This window comes from Populus trichocarpa, chromosome 4 (assembly GCF_000002775.5).
Source record: "Populus trichocarpa isolate Nisqually-1 chromosome 4, P.trichocarpa_v4.1, whole genome shotgun sequence".
In the NCBI taxonomy this organism is placed as follows: Eukaryota; Viridiplantae; Streptophyta; class Magnoliopsida; order Malpighiales; family Salicaceae; genus Populus; species Populus trichocarpa.
Window position 1 is genome coordinate 407,982 of NC_037288.2, and position 18,118 is coordinate 426,099.

The 18,118-nt window shown below is 31.2% G+C and overlaps 3 protein-coding genes across 3 annotated transcripts; 1 reads left to right on the forward strand and 2 right to left on the reverse strand.

Annotated features, from left to right (window-relative positions):
- Positions 1-1,159: 1,159 nt before the first annotated feature.
- Positions 1,160-3,779, reverse strand: LOC18097341 (uncharacterized). Its single transcript, XM_006383814.3, has 7 exons — positions 3,410-3,779; positions 3,228-3,294; positions 3,090-3,136; positions 2,864-2,951; positions 1,826-1,959; positions 1,617-1,715; positions 1,160-1,486 (listed from the first exon to the last, which is right to left on the reverse strand). Exons 1-7 carry the CDS (start codon positions 3,716-3,718, stop codon positions 1,412-1,414), a joined length of 819 nt encoding a protein of 272 aa, XP_006383876.1. The 5' UTR covers positions 3,719-3,779; the 3' UTR covers positions 1,160-1,411.
- A 2,222-nt stretch (positions 3,780-6,001) lies between these two features.
- LOC18097342 (cytochrome b561 and DOMON domain-containing protein At5g35735) lies at positions 6,002-7,201 on the reverse strand. Its single transcript, XM_006383815.3, has 3 exons — positions 6,759-7,201; positions 6,375-6,629; positions 6,002-6,291 (listed from the first exon to the last, which is right to left on the reverse strand). The coding sequence occupies exons 1-3, from the start codon at positions 7,002-7,004 to the stop codon at positions 6,049-6,051; spliced, it is 744 nt and encodes a 247-aa protein (XP_006383877.1). The 5' UTR covers positions 7,005-7,201; the 3' UTR covers positions 6,002-6,048.
- Positions 7,202-13,203: 6,002 nt separating this feature from the next.
- Positions 13,204-13,858, forward strand: LOC18097343 (stigma-specific STIG1-like protein 1). Its single transcript, XM_006383816.3, has one exon. It carries the CDS (start codon positions 13,234-13,236, stop codon positions 13,669-13,671), a length of 438 nt encoding a protein of 145 aa, XP_006383878.2. The 5' UTR covers positions 13,204-13,233; the 3' UTR covers positions 13,672-13,858.
- The last annotated feature ends 4,260 nt before the right edge of the window (positions 13,859-18,118 follow it).

The following is an 18,118-nucleotide window of genomic DNA, read 5'->3' on the forward strand; positions in this document are numbered from 1 at the left end:
ATATTTGTGTGTGTACTGAAATGAGTTTTTGAGAAACAACAATGATCAAGACGTCTTCAGCTCCTCAGCGATTGAAATTGGTCTTTTGTTAATTAGGTTTTGCTCTATGAGTCTGTGTCCTCAATTTTGCACCGTTGTTCTTCATCGTTTTGGCCTTTTAAGAGGTCAAAACGATGTCGTTTAACATCTATTAATATATATAAAAAATGAGGTTGGGTCTCAGCCGGGTTTGACCGGGTGGCTCGGGTCGACCGGGTTTCACCAGACCATCTCTCAATCGAGTTTTTATCTACACCCAGACCGGTCCTAGACCCGGGTTTTAAAACTATGATTTAAAGTCAGATTAATTTTCAATAAAAATAGGACAAGGATTAATATGGTATAACTACATCTCGGGTACTCATGACCTAGATAGCTAAGAAAAATCCAAATTAAAACCCTTTAATTTTTTATTTTTTAAAATTATTTTAAAAATAATACCATCTTTATTTTTTATAAAATTTAAGAAAATTATATTAACCGATTAATCACTTTATCCATGACTCAAGATTTGCTTTGGACAGACCCCAAGTTGGGATTAAAAATCATAATTTTATCCCTATCATAATTTTAAAAATATTTGATTAACCAAAAAACACCTACAAGTCCACTAAAAACTTTATCAAAAATTTGATTACGAAAAAAACAATAATTTATATCTCTTTCTTAAATATACATTTTCGAACACTGCGAAGGTTACAAGTAGAGTTTTTGTTAAAAGTGAAAAACCTAGAGTTATTGTTCATGCCAGTTATGGTTCTACCAAGAAGTTCTGGTTAGTTATACACATGCTGGGAGAAAACTGGTTAGAATAATTTCATGAAGCTGGCTGGTTTTGAAGGCTCTCCAACCCAGCTTAAAGTTTTCATCAACTACTTTCTTTTAGCATAATTTTCAACAGGTAAACTTCCCTTCAGAATAGTGGTGATCATCAATAGGCACAACATTTATTCAATGAAGCACAACTTTGTGTTAACAAGGTTTCTGGCATTTTGTCATCAGCTATAGAATATCTTCAGCAATGATACTACTGAGTTCTAAAATTCATTCGGTAATGAACAAACTCAACCTGGTAAATCCATTCCACAAACAAAATGCATGTAAAGAATAATGGTCGAACTTTGAACTTTGAACTTTGCGAGTACTGTTTGTATAGCCATTTTGCAAGTTGATCAACATACTGAACAAGCAACTGATGAGTATCATTCAGCTGTTCAATCTACATAAAGCAGCGTGATTCACACTTATAGGACATTAAAACAGATTTGTCTAAGCTTTCTTGTAATCAATGCATCAAAGGTCAACGATAGATGCCATTAATTTGCCGCGTGAATATGATTGAACAAACAAGGAAGCAAATGGCACCCTGTGTTCATTTCTTTTTCGGATACTCCCTAGGCCCAAATATGGTAGAACCAATTCTCACATTCGTACTCCCCATTTCAATCTGCAAAACAAGTTTTAGCTATTAGTTGGATAATCTTTAGACAGGATGTGTTATAATGAATCAAGGGGTGCAATTTCCACATCATTGATGATAAAAACAAAAATTATTGCTACAAGCCAGTATCACTCACAGCTTGCTCAAAGTCATTAGACATTCCCATTGAGAGCTCGCATTGCTCTTCTGGTATACCAAGGGCCTTGCAAACCTCGCTTCTGCAGTTTGCCAATGCCTGATAATACAACAAGGTTTGATATCAGAAAATCTAAAGCACACACAATGCTGTGAAAAAGTAAGTGGAAAAAAGTAGGGAACCTAAAAGTGAACAAAATATGCTACCACCTTGAAGTTTTCTGGGGTTGAGGTATAGTCAAGCATTCCTATTGTCATTAGGCCACAAAACTGAAGGTTTGTGCAACTCTGAATAACATGTTTTGCAAGTTCCACACAACCTGAGGGCTCAACACCAGATTTTGCTGCAACAATACAACATATATAAAACAACAGCCAAAAATAGTAGATCATTATCAACTGCTCTTACGAGATCCTTAAACTAGTAGAATTCTACAACAAAACAGGAAATGGCAGTTGAAAGAAATTCAAGCCAAATAAGAGCAAATTGTTGTAAATCATACAATCAAAAATTGCCCCAAGAACAAACTGGCTCCCAACCATGACTGGAACGACAAGGAGACTGTTCAGCAGGTAACAGTTTTTTAGCAGAACCAGATTCCAGAGGAGGTATCCGGCTGCATGCTAAAAAAGCTACAGAGGATATTTAAGGTGAAAAATTTTCATATACTAGACAACCTGTTTTAAAAGAGACTCCTAAATAATAATAGATGCATAGCTCAGAGGCAGTAGCATGAGAAGCAGCATCAGAACCTGAAAGCCACTCAAAAGTAGAACAGAAAGCAGCATCAGAACCTAAATGCCACTCAACCTACAATGTTAAGGTTTAAACACCAAGTGCAAATAACTCCTGGCTACTTTCTCGACATCGGAACAAAGTTATGAACTTTTCTTTTAAATGCAAAATCCTAGGTCATTTCATATAGAAGCCATGCTCTAAACCAAACAAAATGAAACTACGACTTTTTTCACGAGTCCACAATGAAGACAAAATTAAGGTAAAATTATGCACTTATAGAAGCTAAAGAAAAGCCATTGAATTATGAACACATTACTCAAACCTCCAAGAGGAGCAAGCATACGTTAGTCAATATCATGTTATCTAAACACAAAATATAGAACAGAACTAATTAAGACATGTAATGGTGCTGCCTTGGAACTAATGTCAAATAAAATTACTTAGTTATCCCAAGTCAGCAATATTAATTAAGGCCATCAGCAATAAACCTACATATTTAATTCACTCACATTCTTCACCACTGGTATTCACTTGGACTAAGACCTTCAGGGGCTTCCTTCCCAAGTTCCCAACTGCTCGATCAAGATGATTGGCAATCTGCAAATTACATAAATTAAGCTTTCATAAATTCATAACCGAACATATAAACTAACAAGCTTGAATAGTTAGAAAGGCCCTCAAGCAGAGCTTCATAAATCAATAAATGCAAGTGTTCATAAAAAAAAAAGTCATTACCTTTTCATCATCCACACTCTCTACCATATCAAGGTTTGGTACACTAGCTGCACAACACACAACCACCCATAAGAAAACACAAGAAAACACCACAAACCCAGAATTTCAAAACCAACAAAGACAACAAATGAACCATACCCAGTAAAGGTTTCACTTTATTACTCTGCAAATTCCCAATGAAATGCCACTCTATATCCTCTGGCAACTGCATTATTTAATCACCAGATTCAACCAAGAAAATTTCACATCTTTAATCAATCATCATTACCATAATCATTATTTAACAAAAATTAATACAAAAAGATTCAAACTTTAAGAACCTGGGGTGCCTTTTCTATGAATTCTTGAGCATAGTTTTCACCAAAACAACGGTGACCCACATCGTATACTTGTTTGATTAGAGAGACTGGTTTGGTCTTACTAACAGCCACCACTCTGATCTGCTGGGATCCACGACCTGCCTTCTCTGCTGCTTGAGAGACACGCTGAAGCACTGATCGGAGCGCCGCCGCTGCGACTTTGTCCATAGCGACAGGTATTGCTGACATATCAGAGACTTGCTCTTGTTCTTGTATTGTGGTACAGTTCTTATCTGTGGTGCTGGGTTCTTCTTCTTCTTGTCTGTTCATTTTTTTTGTGGTCTCTCTCTCTCTAAAATCCTTTGATTTTTGGTTGGTTATTGCTAGCTAGATTGTTGGTATGAAACGTTGCGTTTTAGAATATTCCTTACAATATTTTATTCATTTCCCTTGTTACAACTTGTAAATTAACACGTTACTGAAATTTCTTTAGTTTAAACCAATGATATTGTAGAAAATGCCCTTTGTAATATTTTTTTTTTTACAAACAATTTTCATCTAAAATTTTCTTCAATGAACTAAGATTTTAGTTCAAATGATTATATATATATAAAACCCGTGACATTTTAATAATTATTTTTCGAGTCCATTTAAAAAAATATAAGAAAAATATTTGGTTGGCATAAGTTTTTTTGATATTTATTTTTTTAAAAATAAATATAAAAAACAACTATTAAAAATTAACTAGTTACTCTATAAAGATAAAGATGATAAATTTTTTCAAAAGAAAAAACTTGACTTCCGAACTTCAAGGTTAATATGAATAGTGAATGTCTTTTTCTTTTAATTTTAGGAACAATCCAGGCCATTCCCGGCAAAAAGAAAAATAATTGTTGAGTTTCACTTTTTATATAAACATTTGCCCCTTTTTTATAAATTCACCTCCCATTTGTTTTCATTTCTTTTTTTTTTCAATTTTTTTTTTAATTTCATAATTAAAATTTTTTTAATAATAATCCGGGTTGCTTTTGAACTAGTTAAATTAATTGTGTCACGTTAAAACAAATCTCATATAATTTTATTTTAAATTCTAATTATGAAAGAAGTCACATCAAGAGGTTTTTTCAATTAATTTTATCATTGAAATTTTTATACTGGTCGATCGAGTTGCCTTCGGATCAACCAATCAATTAAGTCACATGAGGATAACTCTCATGTAGTTTAGTTTTAATTTGAATCGTTACAAGTTTGAATATCATGTTTTTCAATCACGGCATATACAAACTATGTTAACAACATGTACAAACTGTTATTTTATCAAAACTTTTTTAAAACGTGTTATTTTTATAAACAATGCTAATTCTAAAAAAAAATCTTTAATTTTGATATTCAAGTTCAGGGATGGCTTATGACCATTCATGAATGATCTGAAATGTTTATTTAAGGCCCCGTTTGTTTGCTGGAAAGTAGTTTTCTTTTGGAAAGTGAATTCCGGGAAAATATTTTTCGATGTTTGGTAGTGTAATGGAAAATAAGTTAGAAAACACTTTCCAATGTTTGGTTATGTCATGAAAAATGAGCTGAAATATAACTTATTAATGTTTTATTTTTCTCAAGTTTATTAAAATAATGAGGAACAAATCTTACAAATTAAAAAGTTGAATGAGAATGAAATTGAAAAATATATAATTTCATAAATTATCTCAAATAAAATAAATAATAATCAAAATAATAGAGATCAAATCTAAAAAATTAAAAAAAAAATGAAAGATGAAAAAATTAAAATAATAATAATTAACATTTCATAAATTATTTCAAATAAAATAAGTAACAATCAAAAGAATGAGGACCAAATTTGATAGATAAAAAATTTCAATAAAAAAATAATAAGAAAAAAGCAAATAACAATTATAAAAATAAGGACCAAAATTAATATAAAAATTAAATTTTAAGAGATGAAATTGAAAAATAAATATTCAAAACAAATTATATATAGTAATCAAAAGTTTGAGGATCAAATTTGATATAATCAGCAAATAATGACATTTCTAAATTTTTCATAATTTCTGGAAAGTGTTTTCCGCCTAAATTTTCCAGGAAAACACTTTCCTGAAAATCAAGCCAAATTTTCCTTTGACTGGAAAGTGTTTTCCGTTGACCAACTTTTCTAATGGCAAACAAACACATGAAAGTTTGAAAAGTGGTTTCCCGGAAACCACTTTCCGGAAAACAAACACAGCCAAAAGGGAAAACACTTTTCTAGAAACCAAACCAAACCAAATTTTTCTTTGACCGGAAAGTGTTTTCTGTTGACCGGAAAGTGTTTCCGTTGACCAACTTTTCTAATGGCAAACAAACACATGAAAGTTTGAAAAGTGATTTTTAAAAACTACTTTTCGAGAAACAAACATGGTCCTAGTAGAAGACATGTTAAATGTAAATTATAGAAGATACTCCAAACAGGTAAATGAGAGATAATTAACAGGGTGAAATGATATATATTCCTGGGTCCTGGCTAGACCGGTTATATATATATATATATATATATATATATATATATATATATATATATATGAGATTGTTCTAGTTGAAATTTTCCCAGTAATGAACAGATTCAGTAAAATTCATGTGGAAATATTAGGATTGATGTCCAACGCCATCTACCGGTGAATTCTAGGCATGACAAATCGAAGAATCTCCAACACTAGAGCACTAAATGATAAAACTGAAAGTATTCCTACATAAATCCATTTCCATTTCTCAGCATGGTCTTTATGATCAATCCCTTGAAATATGTTTGCTACAATCATGGAAATCAATAGATATCCTAGGATTTTATGGTATATCTTCCACCACCTCCTGCATTCATTCTCTCTCTTCGGTTGCAAGTAGAGAGCAAGCATCTGCATCACAAAAACAATGGCGTCGGAGATCAATAAAGCAAGATTGATCAAAATAAGTAGAGGGACCGCAAGTCTAGGCTCACCTGTGCAGTTGCAAATGTGAAAATAACGATGCCAAGAATCCTGTGTGCTCTCAAGCTGTATTGCTTTGAGGAATTCCCAAGCCACATCCCAAAGCTCCATCCTACTGCACCAATAATATATCCCAAAGTTTGACACAGAACGTGAAATTTGTACCATTCATCACATTTCAATGGAAATTTCCTGAAGGATCTTGCAACAATCGCCCCCACTGGCAAGAGTGTTCCCCATCCTATGATGTTTAGAACCCCATGAGTCTGTTTCATGTAGATCACATTAGTAATAGCAAGACGAGTTCATCAAGGAAAAATGAAAAGAAAAGTAAAAGTTAAAGCACATGGAACTCTTTATTTTTCTGCAAATTCTGTTGATGTAACTTTCCTTACATTCCTAAGATGGCGTCTGTGATGCAAAGCAATTTGACCACTCCATGATCTTAGGTTCGTCGTCTCTGCATTCTCAGTACCTCGAAGAGAAGTATGATCATCCCTTTGTGGTTTGATGTTTTCCACACTGGAGCTGACTTGCCACTCATTAGTTCTTCTCACTGTTGTCACAAGAGAACCCTCGCTGCATGAAGAGCTTTGGACACACAGGATTAAACAGAGGATTACAAGACAATGAGAGCTCATGATCTCTCACTGCCTTGACAATGAAATTGAAGGATTTCATTGTGCTGCAACATATAAAACTGTATAAAAAGTTCATGTCGCCATAGACTGGTTGCAGAATTGATGTAATGACATCAATCATTCCTTGATGTACTTCCTGTGACTTGTCAGAATATGTGCTTTTCTTAGCAACATAAAGAATCTTGTCTACCTTGAGCCAGTGGTGCACAGGACAAGATAGATATTATTCTGATTTGTATCAGTCCTTTTGCAATCATTGCGATTTGCTTTTCTTTCTATTACTGTAGATTAATTATGTTTGGAATATAAAGTTTGAAGGAGAATTGAAAATCTAAATCTAAATATTTTAGTTTTAATATATTTTTTGAAGTAAAAATTTTACATCTCGAAAACTTGTACAAGTTTATATTATCATGTATTTAATTTTTATCAAATAAATAAAGATGGTAAGATTCAAACTCAAGATTATTTGGTCATTAAAACTTTGATATTATATCAAAAAATCAATTCAACTTAATAAAAGATCACATGATATAATTTATATTATTTTCTAATACTATTATGATTAATTAATTGATTAAAACTAATTATAGAAATTGAAAGAAAAGTTAGGAAGAGGGCTCGAGAGAAATCCTAGATGTCAGGGATAAAGGGATAATCTTTCATATAAGTGAAAGAGAACAATCTCTTTATTCATTTATCAAATTATAAAAGTCTACTTAAAAATAAATTAAAAAATCTATTTATACTAATCATAAGTCTAAATCTCAATCCTTAAAATAATTATTATTATATAGTTATAGAATCCAAGATTATGATGCAAATAGTTTTAATTAGTCAATTGCAAATCTGACACAATAATATCGTGTGCATTGTTTAGCATAGTTATTTATGGATCAATGAAAAGAAGTATGGATTATGCAGAATGGCTGGTTTTGACGAAAAAGCTCATAAGTTTCAATCTAAAAATTAGATCGTGCTTAAATTTAGTTAAGAGGTATCACTACTCGACGCCGTGACGACGTTTAAAAAAGAAAAGAGCAAAAACGGATATTTGACATCTTATTTTTAGAGGGAAAATATTTTATTTGAGGAGTTACCACCTAATATTGTGGTTACTAAGAACCATAACCGGTCAACAAAAATTCTATGATATGAGACTAGTTACGCTAAAAGAAAGATATTGTCACTCCTAAAACGATCTTCTTGACATAGACTGCATTGCATATTTTGTCTTGACTTGTTAATGGTTTGTTGTGTTGTGCTATCATGGTCTGCCTATAATATTCATGACTTTGACTTTATTAAATATTCAACTAAAAATACTTCCAACTCTGACATTAATAAGCAGTCTAATATTTCTGACCTTAGCATCAATGAATATTGGGCTAAAAGTTATTTCTAATTGTAGTGCTGATATTCCTAACTCTAGTGTTAATGAATATTAAAAGTTTTTCTAATTCTGACATTGATGAATATAAATAATTCTAACTCAAACATCAATGAATATTAAGATGATATTCATAATTTTGGTATTAGTGGATATCAAACCAAGTTGATATTATCACCTCTGACGTTGATGAATAAAAAAAATTATTTGAATTGAAATTTTTTATTTCTCTTAAAAATTCAAGGCGGTGACTCGTAATGAGTCCATTTACCTTAAACATGGATAACAAATATTTTTTATTTACAAAGAAAAGGTTGATGATTTTATTATTTTAAAAATTTAGGTGTGTCAGTTCAATGAGTCTTTTAATTTTAGGCAAGTCCTCATTAGCTTAATAAACTTCTTATTAAGTTCAAATATACTTGCAAAATATTATATATATATATATATATTTTTCATAAAAATGCTTAAACAAAATATTTTAATAAATGTTAAAATATGAAAAAGTATTTTTTTGACTTTGATCTTTTTGTGAAAAGGCTAATATAAACCCGAATAGATACAAAAACATTTTTAGCATTTTTTTTACTTAGACATGAAAAAAAAAACTTTGATGAAAAACTCTAATTAATTAATCTCTTTTTAAATAAAAGGAAAACTGAAAAATATCATGTAAATGATTACCAAACATTATACACGAGTCATAATTCTAAGCAAGCAAAAATTAAAAAGGACTGACACAATACATCTTAGTTTGTAATTAAAGACCTATTTTATTGTATTTCTTTTATCTCTAGCTTGTAATTAAAAGTAAGAAGTAAATGACTGTAAAGAAGAGGTCCAAACATGATATTAAATCCCATAAACTCATTAGCTCAAATATTACACTTGGAATATGTTTGATATTGTGGTAGTAATTGGTTTTAAAAATATTTTTTATTTAAAAATATATAAAAATAAATTTTTTTATAATTTAATATTAGCACATTAAAATAATCTAAAATATATAAAAAAATAATTTAAAACAAAAAAAATCAAATCTCTTTAAAAGCTCTTTCTAACCACCAAAACAAAGCAACTTTATATAAACAAACAAAGTCAGCCCATTCGTAAACACAAACCCAACCCAGCCTCCATTTCAGCCCAACTCGCTGACAAAAAATATAGCCCATAAACTCTTGTATTATAACATCAGCCCATCAAACAAAAGTAAGAAAACCCAAATCCACAAACCCCTAAAAAATTAAATCACAGGATGATGAAAAGATCGCAACCAAAAATTCAAGCCGGATTACAGGACCTTCAGTGTCCAATACCCAGTACGCATATCGATGATAATGCTAAGAGAGTAATATAAATTTATATTTTGAAGATGTTTTTTTAATATGATATTAGAGTTTTGATAATTAAGTGGTCACGAGTTCGAATCTTACCATCTCTATTTATTTGATAAAAATTAAATACAAGATAATATAAATCTGTGCAAGTTTCAAGTGTAAAGTATTTTAATTTGAAGAAATATGTTAGAGAATAATATAAATTTATATTTTAAAACCTCACCTAACAATTTAAACAATTCTTCGACCTTGACAACCAAACACAGAAGTATAAACTTCATGCAATAAGAAACCGATAAGCATCCTCTCTTTTTTATGTTTTTTAAGTTAGTGTCATAGCTAAAAGATATTAAACGACAAACAAAACAATTGAAGGGTGGGAAAGCATCCTCTCATTTGAATCTTTTCACCTCATGTTGTCATAACTCAAATTATTAAGCTTACTGTCATAAGAGCATTCAATTTATATAGATTTCAACCACACTGAACCACAGCTTTCTGATGCAGAGATTGGTAATCATGTGGTAAAAATCTAGATGAAAATATGTTGCTACCATGGGAACTTAATCCAAAGCTTTTGAAGCGCGCCAAATAAAAGCCAACCGTTATTGACTTAAAGGAAATTAAGCATGATCTCATTCAGCAAAGAAAATTTATCCAGCATGTTCACATGAGAGGAAAAGAAAGATTTCCTAGCATAGCAGTAAACTTAAGCAAAAGGTACGAGGGAGAAAAAGGCTAAAAAGATCATACCTATCACAGTAGCAGTAACTTGGAGGTTTGATAATTCTGTCTCCAACAGTTTGACAGCAGGGATTAGTTCTGAAACAATGGCAGAGCAGGGGAGAAAACGTGAGAGGCTTGCAGTCTTGGAGTTAGGAGGATTTGTTTAGCAGTGTCACCTCTTCAAAAGTCTTCTTGGGTTCTTGAAGATGGCTTAGAAATAGAAGTTGGCAATAATGGTAAAAAAAAAAAACTTGAAACTCCCAGGTCATCCTTTTATAGGGTAACATTTGGATTCTATCCAAGAAACCCGTCCTCTCTCCCTCATCCTTGATCTTCCTATCTTTTAAGATGGAATGAGACCTTGTTGACGGAGATCCCAACCGCTAAAAAATGCTCCATATTTGGTGAAAAGAAAAAACCCAGAGTCCTGTGATTTCTGTACTATTGAAGACAAGTTTTTTTCATGTCAAGAGAGCATTGCAGGGGCGAAGAAAACTGAACAAACCGGTGGGATTTGAAGAAGGTAATATGGGCTATGATTATGATTTGGGGAAGATTTGGTGCGTTTTGGTGGGAAGGTTCAAGGCCAGTGGCTTCATGGACAGCTTCTTTTGTTCAAAAGCATAGTTATTAAACTTGGACCGGCCTGGTAGGTCGACCCGGGACTTGATGGTTGGACCAGTCCGAGTTTATCAAAAGACCGGCCAGTGTAATAATTCGGCCAAACCCAGTCGACCCATGACCCGGGTGAGACCCGGTGTTTTTTTTTTTCAAATGTGATTTTTCTCTTGCACCCTTCTTTTTTCATATTTGTTTAGTTGGTTATTAACACTTTTTAAAGTTCGCTATATAAATATTAGAAAAGTGTTTAATTTTTTCAATGTGAGATTTGAAACCCTCTAGTATATATACTCTATGTTCACAAGAAAAAAATTATGTTTTTTCAATGTGGGGTTTGAAATCTTTTAGTAAATATTCCAAGAAAAAAGTTATTTTTTCAATATGGGATTTGAAGCCCTTTCGTATATATACTCTATTTTTACAAGAAAAAAATTATGTTTTTTCAATGTGGGATAAAATATTTTTTTGTTTAAATACTTCAACTTAAAAGGATAACATAATATCCTTTTAATGTGGGATTTAAGTCCTTTAGTACATATACTCTATGTTCACAAGAAAAAAAGTTATGTTTTTTTAATATGGGATTTGAAACCCATTAGTATATATATTTCTATGTTTCTAAGAAAAAGTTATTTTTTCAATGTGGGATTTGAAGTCATTTTGTATATATACTCTATGTTCACAAGAAAAAAGTTATGTTTTTTCAATATGGGATAAAAAACTTTTTGGTTTAAATACTTCAACTTAAAATGATAACATAATATCTTTTCAATGTGGGATTTGAAGCCCTTTAGTATATATACTTTATATTCACAAGAAAAAAGTTATGTTTTTTTAATGTGGGATAAATTGTTTTTTAAAATATTATTTTAAATTTTATTATTTACAACATGTATAGCCTATATTCACATGAAATTTTTTTTAATTTTTTTATATGAAATATTAAAACTTTAAATATATTTTTTAAAATTTTTCCGGGTTGACTCGAGTTAACCTAGGTTGACCCATGAAACCCGAGACCCGGCCCCTTGACCGGGTCAACCCCCGAGTCGGGTTTGATAACTGTGTTCAAATATAGAGAAAAAAAATAAATAGTATTTTAATGACATGTCGTTCAAGATCTTGGTTTAAAACCGTATGACAAGTCGTTTAACAAAAAAAAATTAAGTTAAATTAAAATCATTTTTTAACTTTCAATTAATTCTAAAATTATCCTTATTTTTTGTATTCTTTTAAATATTACTCCTAGAATTTTGCAATTGAACTCATATTCCTTGCAAAATAATCATTGTTTTTAGATTTTTTCAATTTAGTTTTCAATTAACTTTTCAAACTTCTAATTTTTTTTAAATTCACCCTTAATTAAGTCAATTAAGACCTTTCAAAGTTCAATTAGGTCATTGAATTTATTCAATTTTTGCAATTTTGCTTCCATATTCAACTTTCTTCTTAATTAAGCTTTCATTTTTCAAAATTGGATCGTCAAACACTGCAATCTTGTCCATGCTAGTCCTTAAATTTTTAATGTGTAGTATTGACCAAATTTTCAATAAATTTTTCAATATCTATTCAACAAGATCATAAATTGTCTATTCACCTAACGTTTTAAATAGATGTGTATGCATGATTGATTTGAAGTATTATTTTTTTCTCTTTTATTTTGAAAGAAAAATATTTTTTATATGAAAAATAATTTTTTTTTAAGAAAACCTAAAATTGAGTTACTGCAAGAAATCCCAAAACCTCAACTTTAAAGGAGAGTCGGCTTTCTGTAATTAATCAATTAAGTTCTGAAAAGTCCTCAAATTAGTCCTATAAAATGGGCTAGTTTTATTGTTTTTGGATTTATCAAATACTAGAAACAATGGCGTAAAATTAAAACTATTTGCTTGGAGTAATTTTGCTATCTATTTGACCTTTTTTTTCCCTACGGTGGCCAACTTTTCTTTAAATTTAATCAACTCAATTCTTCTTTAATGATATTTAGTCATTTCTAAGCATTGTAATGAATCAAGTCGACACAGAGAAAGCAAAACTTGTAAATTCAATTTCCTAAGGTCAACTCTCTTACAAAAACTTCTCTATAAAAGCCTATATATCTCCTATCAAAATAATTCCCATCCAACCAATCCTTGTTTCATACTAGCTAGTAACCATGAAGTTGCTAAAGCTCTTCATTGCTCTCTCAACAATAGCTAGTACCGTTACAGCTTTGCATTTAGACAGTTACAATGAAAATTCAAACAGGCAAAGTGAACTCTCGTTGTCCGAAATCCAAGAAGTGACTTCCTTACGAGGGGTTGGTCGCGTCCTGGCTCAACAAAACCTGATAGCCAATCTGACATGCAACAAATTCCCTCGAATTTGTCGAGTGAAGACAAGTCCAGGACCAGATTGCTGCAACAAGAAATGTGTTAACGTGAAGAAGGACCGATTGAACTGCGGGATGTGTGGGCACAAGTGCAAGTACACTGAAATATGCTGCAAGGGTCAGTGTGTGAACGCGTCTTTCGATAAAAGAAATTGCGGTGGATGCAACAAGAAGTGCAAGAAGGGCGAATTTTGTGTTTATGGGATGTGTAGCTATGCATGATTGCTTCACAAACTGTATAATTTTCTGTTGTATACATCTTCTTGTTTCTGCAAAATTGAGTCTCTTGCTTGCTCTAAAGAGCATTGGGGTGCATGTGTTGGCTCATTAATGTATGTCACATCACCACATTATGAGAGTATAGTTGTAATCTTACCACCGAGTATAAATGAGCAAAAAGTTTACAGTAGCATAACCTTGCAATCACAATTAAGGTATACATATGTGAACGTGAACATAAATATATAGCTAGCATATTATAATTATGATTGTCGAACAATCATCTAAATTTAAAAAATTTAATTGATAAGTGTGATTTTAAAATATAATTTATATTATTTTTTATTATATTATTCAGAATATAAACTTTTTGAATTTAAATTTGCATATATTTACATATATATTAAAGAGGCTCTCCTATCATATTTAAAAATGATTTTAATCTAAAATTTTTAAATAAATTCTGTCGAATACCAATGAAATCAATAAATATTAATGAGAGCAATTAGAGTTTAAGTTTCTAAATGCCAAGCATAAAGATGAATATTACCACGATAGCAAATTGAAATTAAACATTGTTTGATATTGTGGTAATAATTATTTTTCAAAGTGTTTTTATTTAGAAATGAATTGAAATAATATTTTTTTAATTTATTTTTGACATTAACATATCAAAACGATCAAAAAACATAAAAGATAATTAATTTAAAGCAAAAACAATTAAAATATTTTAGAAGCATGGCTAAGCTGCAAAAAAAAAAAATAACACCTTAAAATCTTTTCATCTATATATAGTTATAGAAAAGAAAAGAAAAATACAATGATCTTCCTTTTTTTTTTTTAGTTTTATTGTGAGTCTCAACAGGCCTTTAACTACCCTTCCTTGTTGAAAATTAAACTTGATTTTTGATTTTTCTAAAGAACAGAGAAACCGGTTCATAGGTCGAGAATCGGTCGACCAATTGGATTAAATAAATCGGTTGACCAGTTGAAAAACCATCAATCAATTCAATTGGCAGAATATAATTCATGTTTAAATTAATATTTTTTTGTATTAATTTATTTCTGATTATCTAGGATTTTAAGCTTATAAAAAATTTGTAATTCGACATTATTAGTACAAAAAAGAGAGAGTAACTAAGAAAGTTTAGAGAGAAACACTTAATTAAAAATATAGTTTCCTTTTAATATTTTTTTTTGTTCTTGAGTTTATGACTTTGTATTATTTTTTTAATCTTATATCACATCCAGCTTTCTTCCAACACTTGTAAGATTTGAACATGAGATCCATCGATGGAAATCACAAATTTTGACCATTAGACTATCCCTTCGAGGACATGATATTCCTACTTTGTTCTATAATTTTATGTGGGAAACAGTTGTAAAGTTCAAATAAAGAAAGAGAAAAGTGATACTTAATCAATCTAGCTGCTCAATGGTTTAGCATATGATCAGGCATTTGCTTCAACTCTAAGCAAAACCGCAAGCATCGGTCAAACTAAGCATGTGCATAGGGAAGGTACACAGTATCAAGTAGTTTCTTGTTGATGCAAGTTCATAAGAAAGGAAGTAATGGCTGCATATAGTTTAGTTGCCTACAAAAGTCAGGCTTCATTTACATTTGTCACGGATTATTGGCAACTATCAGAGGAGAAGTTGACGGAGGACTAAAGAGAAGAGAATACAATATCGTTCGCATATCTGCAGCACATGCTTTGGACCTGCTTGTCACCTATGAATGTTCTTGGTCATTGCATATTGCAAGGTAGCCGAACTGTGGAGAAATAAATATCTATGATTTGGAAATAATGAAAAGTCAAAACTTGAATCAAAATCCCAACCCTTATCTTCTGTAAAGGAAATTGTGAGATGCCTTCACGCAATTGCCAAGGTAATTGAAGGAAAGAACGTGCTTCCCTCTCTTTTGACAACTCATTTGCAACAGTAATTCTCATTGTTTTGCTAGGCGTTCACCGTGTAACCAATTGATTACAGGGGCAGCTGACTGTAAGTTTGTATTTTAGCCCGATGTTCTTAAAAGTGTTTTATAATTAAAAATTTATTAAAATATTTATTTAAATTTTTTTATATTAATATATTAAAATTATTCAAAAATATTTTAAAAAAATATTAATTTAATTTTTTAAAAATAAAAAACAATTTTAAAAGAAGATAATTAAGACGCAAAACGTATAAACAATCACCATGCATAAAAATCACTTAAACATGATGCATTTTTAAGCTTTTTTTTTAACCTTCTCTAACTTTTCTTTGAACATTTTTTTTTCAAATAGATAAGATATAATGAGTAATTACATAATCAAAAAGTTAATTTTAGTAATTATTGTTTAACAAGGTACAAAAAATCATATGACAACGAAGAGACTCAAATATTAGCCTGACAAAAGACATTTTACATGTACTCTTACAGCCTTGGTTGGGGCCATATGAGCCCAACACATATCTGAGGTATCCATGTTCAGGAAGTTTCACGTGCACCTATAGATTGATCAACATGTTTTCTATCCTCCATGTTTTAGGTTCTTCTCCTCTTCCCAATTTCCTATTTTTCCTATTTTAGGCACGAAAAAAATAAGTACTTGGCCACTGAAGAAAAGGACCTCCGGATCCACCATTATGGAAAAAAAATTGGAAATTTTTTCCCTAATAGCTTGCTATAAATACCTTCACAGTATCCTTCCTCCCTTCACCGAAAGCTAGCATCATTATTTATAATTACCTTACAAACTCTCAAAAGGTCCCTAGTCATGAAGTCATCAACAACTTTGTTTACCTTGCTAGTGCTTATAGCCTTAGCCAACATTCAATCAGCAACACCAATGGTTAAACAATCCCATGTTAGCATAGAAAAACATAGCACCAATGACCTTCCCTTGCAAAGAGATGAGGAACAACCACATCTCCTTAGAAGTGGTCGTTTCCTAGCTAGTAAAGTGACCATGAAATGTGACAAGTACCCCCCAATTTGTCGTGCCAAAGGAAGTGCTGGGCCTGACTGCTGCAGAAAACAGTGTGTTAATGTGATGTCCGACAAGCTTAATTGTGGCAAGTGTGGCAAAAAATGCAAGTATTCAGAGATGTGTTGTCAAGGGAAGTGTGTTAACCCTTCTGTTGATGAGAAACACTGTGGCAAGTGTAACCAAAAGTGCAAAAAGGGAAGCTCTTGTTTGTATGGATTGTGTAGCTATGCTAATTAATTAGATTTGCATGAGAAATGGAATTCATGGACCTTTAGCAACATCAGATGGGTTAGTCATGTCATGCATGGTCAATAGGATTGTGCTGTGTGTTACCAATAAAGGCAAGCAATCGATTTCGGGTGGGCTAGCTTTTGCCTGGATTTTATGTTGTTGATTTTCAAGTTTATGTAATCATTACTTCTATGAATTTTAATCCAAAATTATGTTTTATACTTCTCTCCTGTGCTCTCCATCAGTCTAGAATTTCTAACCATCGAATATCGATCCGAATTAAGATACCATGTACAAGATTAAGGGCTGTTAACTTGCTTTTTAACTAGATAGTAAAAAAATAATAAAGTTTTTAATTCTTCAAATTAATAAATTGGAAAGCAAAATAGACCTCGAAGCTTGAATTTGTAATTACATTTAAGATCCAAACATCAATCTCAAGTTCCTCAATACCATGCATCACACACAAATCCATGTCAGAAAAACTCAAAATGAATCAAACATTAATAAAACAAAGAGAATTCTCCAAAATTGTCATAACAATTAATTCTTTCTTTAAAATAGATCCTTTTTTGACATTTAAATTCAATCACCCAATTTACTGCCAAGTTTTTTTTTCCATCTAGATCTATACAGAGTGAGGACTTTATAGTCCCGTATGTCAACATGAAAGCTCCTAGTATGCTGCTTCCAATTTTTGTTTTTGATGGTACGAGAGTGTGTTTTCATTTATGTTTGGGTATGTTTTAAAAGTGTATTTGTTTTGAAAAAAATATTTAATTGATATTTTTTAATGTTTTTTTTGATGATTTTAATGTGATGATATCAAAATAAAAAAATTAATTTAATATATTTTTAAGCGAAAATCACTTTTAAAAAACATCTTTCACCACAATACCAAAAACACACCAAGAATATTTGTGTCCGACATTGAGCACTCGGATATGGATATTTGGACACTTCAGTTATGTGAAAATAAATAAAATTTTTTAAACAATAGCCAGGTAAAACATAGGTATACATGTCGACACGAATCTGTGTCAGATATAGGATCTAAAATTTTAAAAAGTCTGAGCAACATAGAGCTAGGGGCGTTGTGTAGCCATTGATGAGGCCACCATCATCTAAGCATGATTAGTTGACCCAAATCTTCTACTTAGATTGGTTGTACTATTAAAAATACTTTATAGTATCCATCCTATTGAGCACCAATCATCTAAGATAAAACACTTATGGAA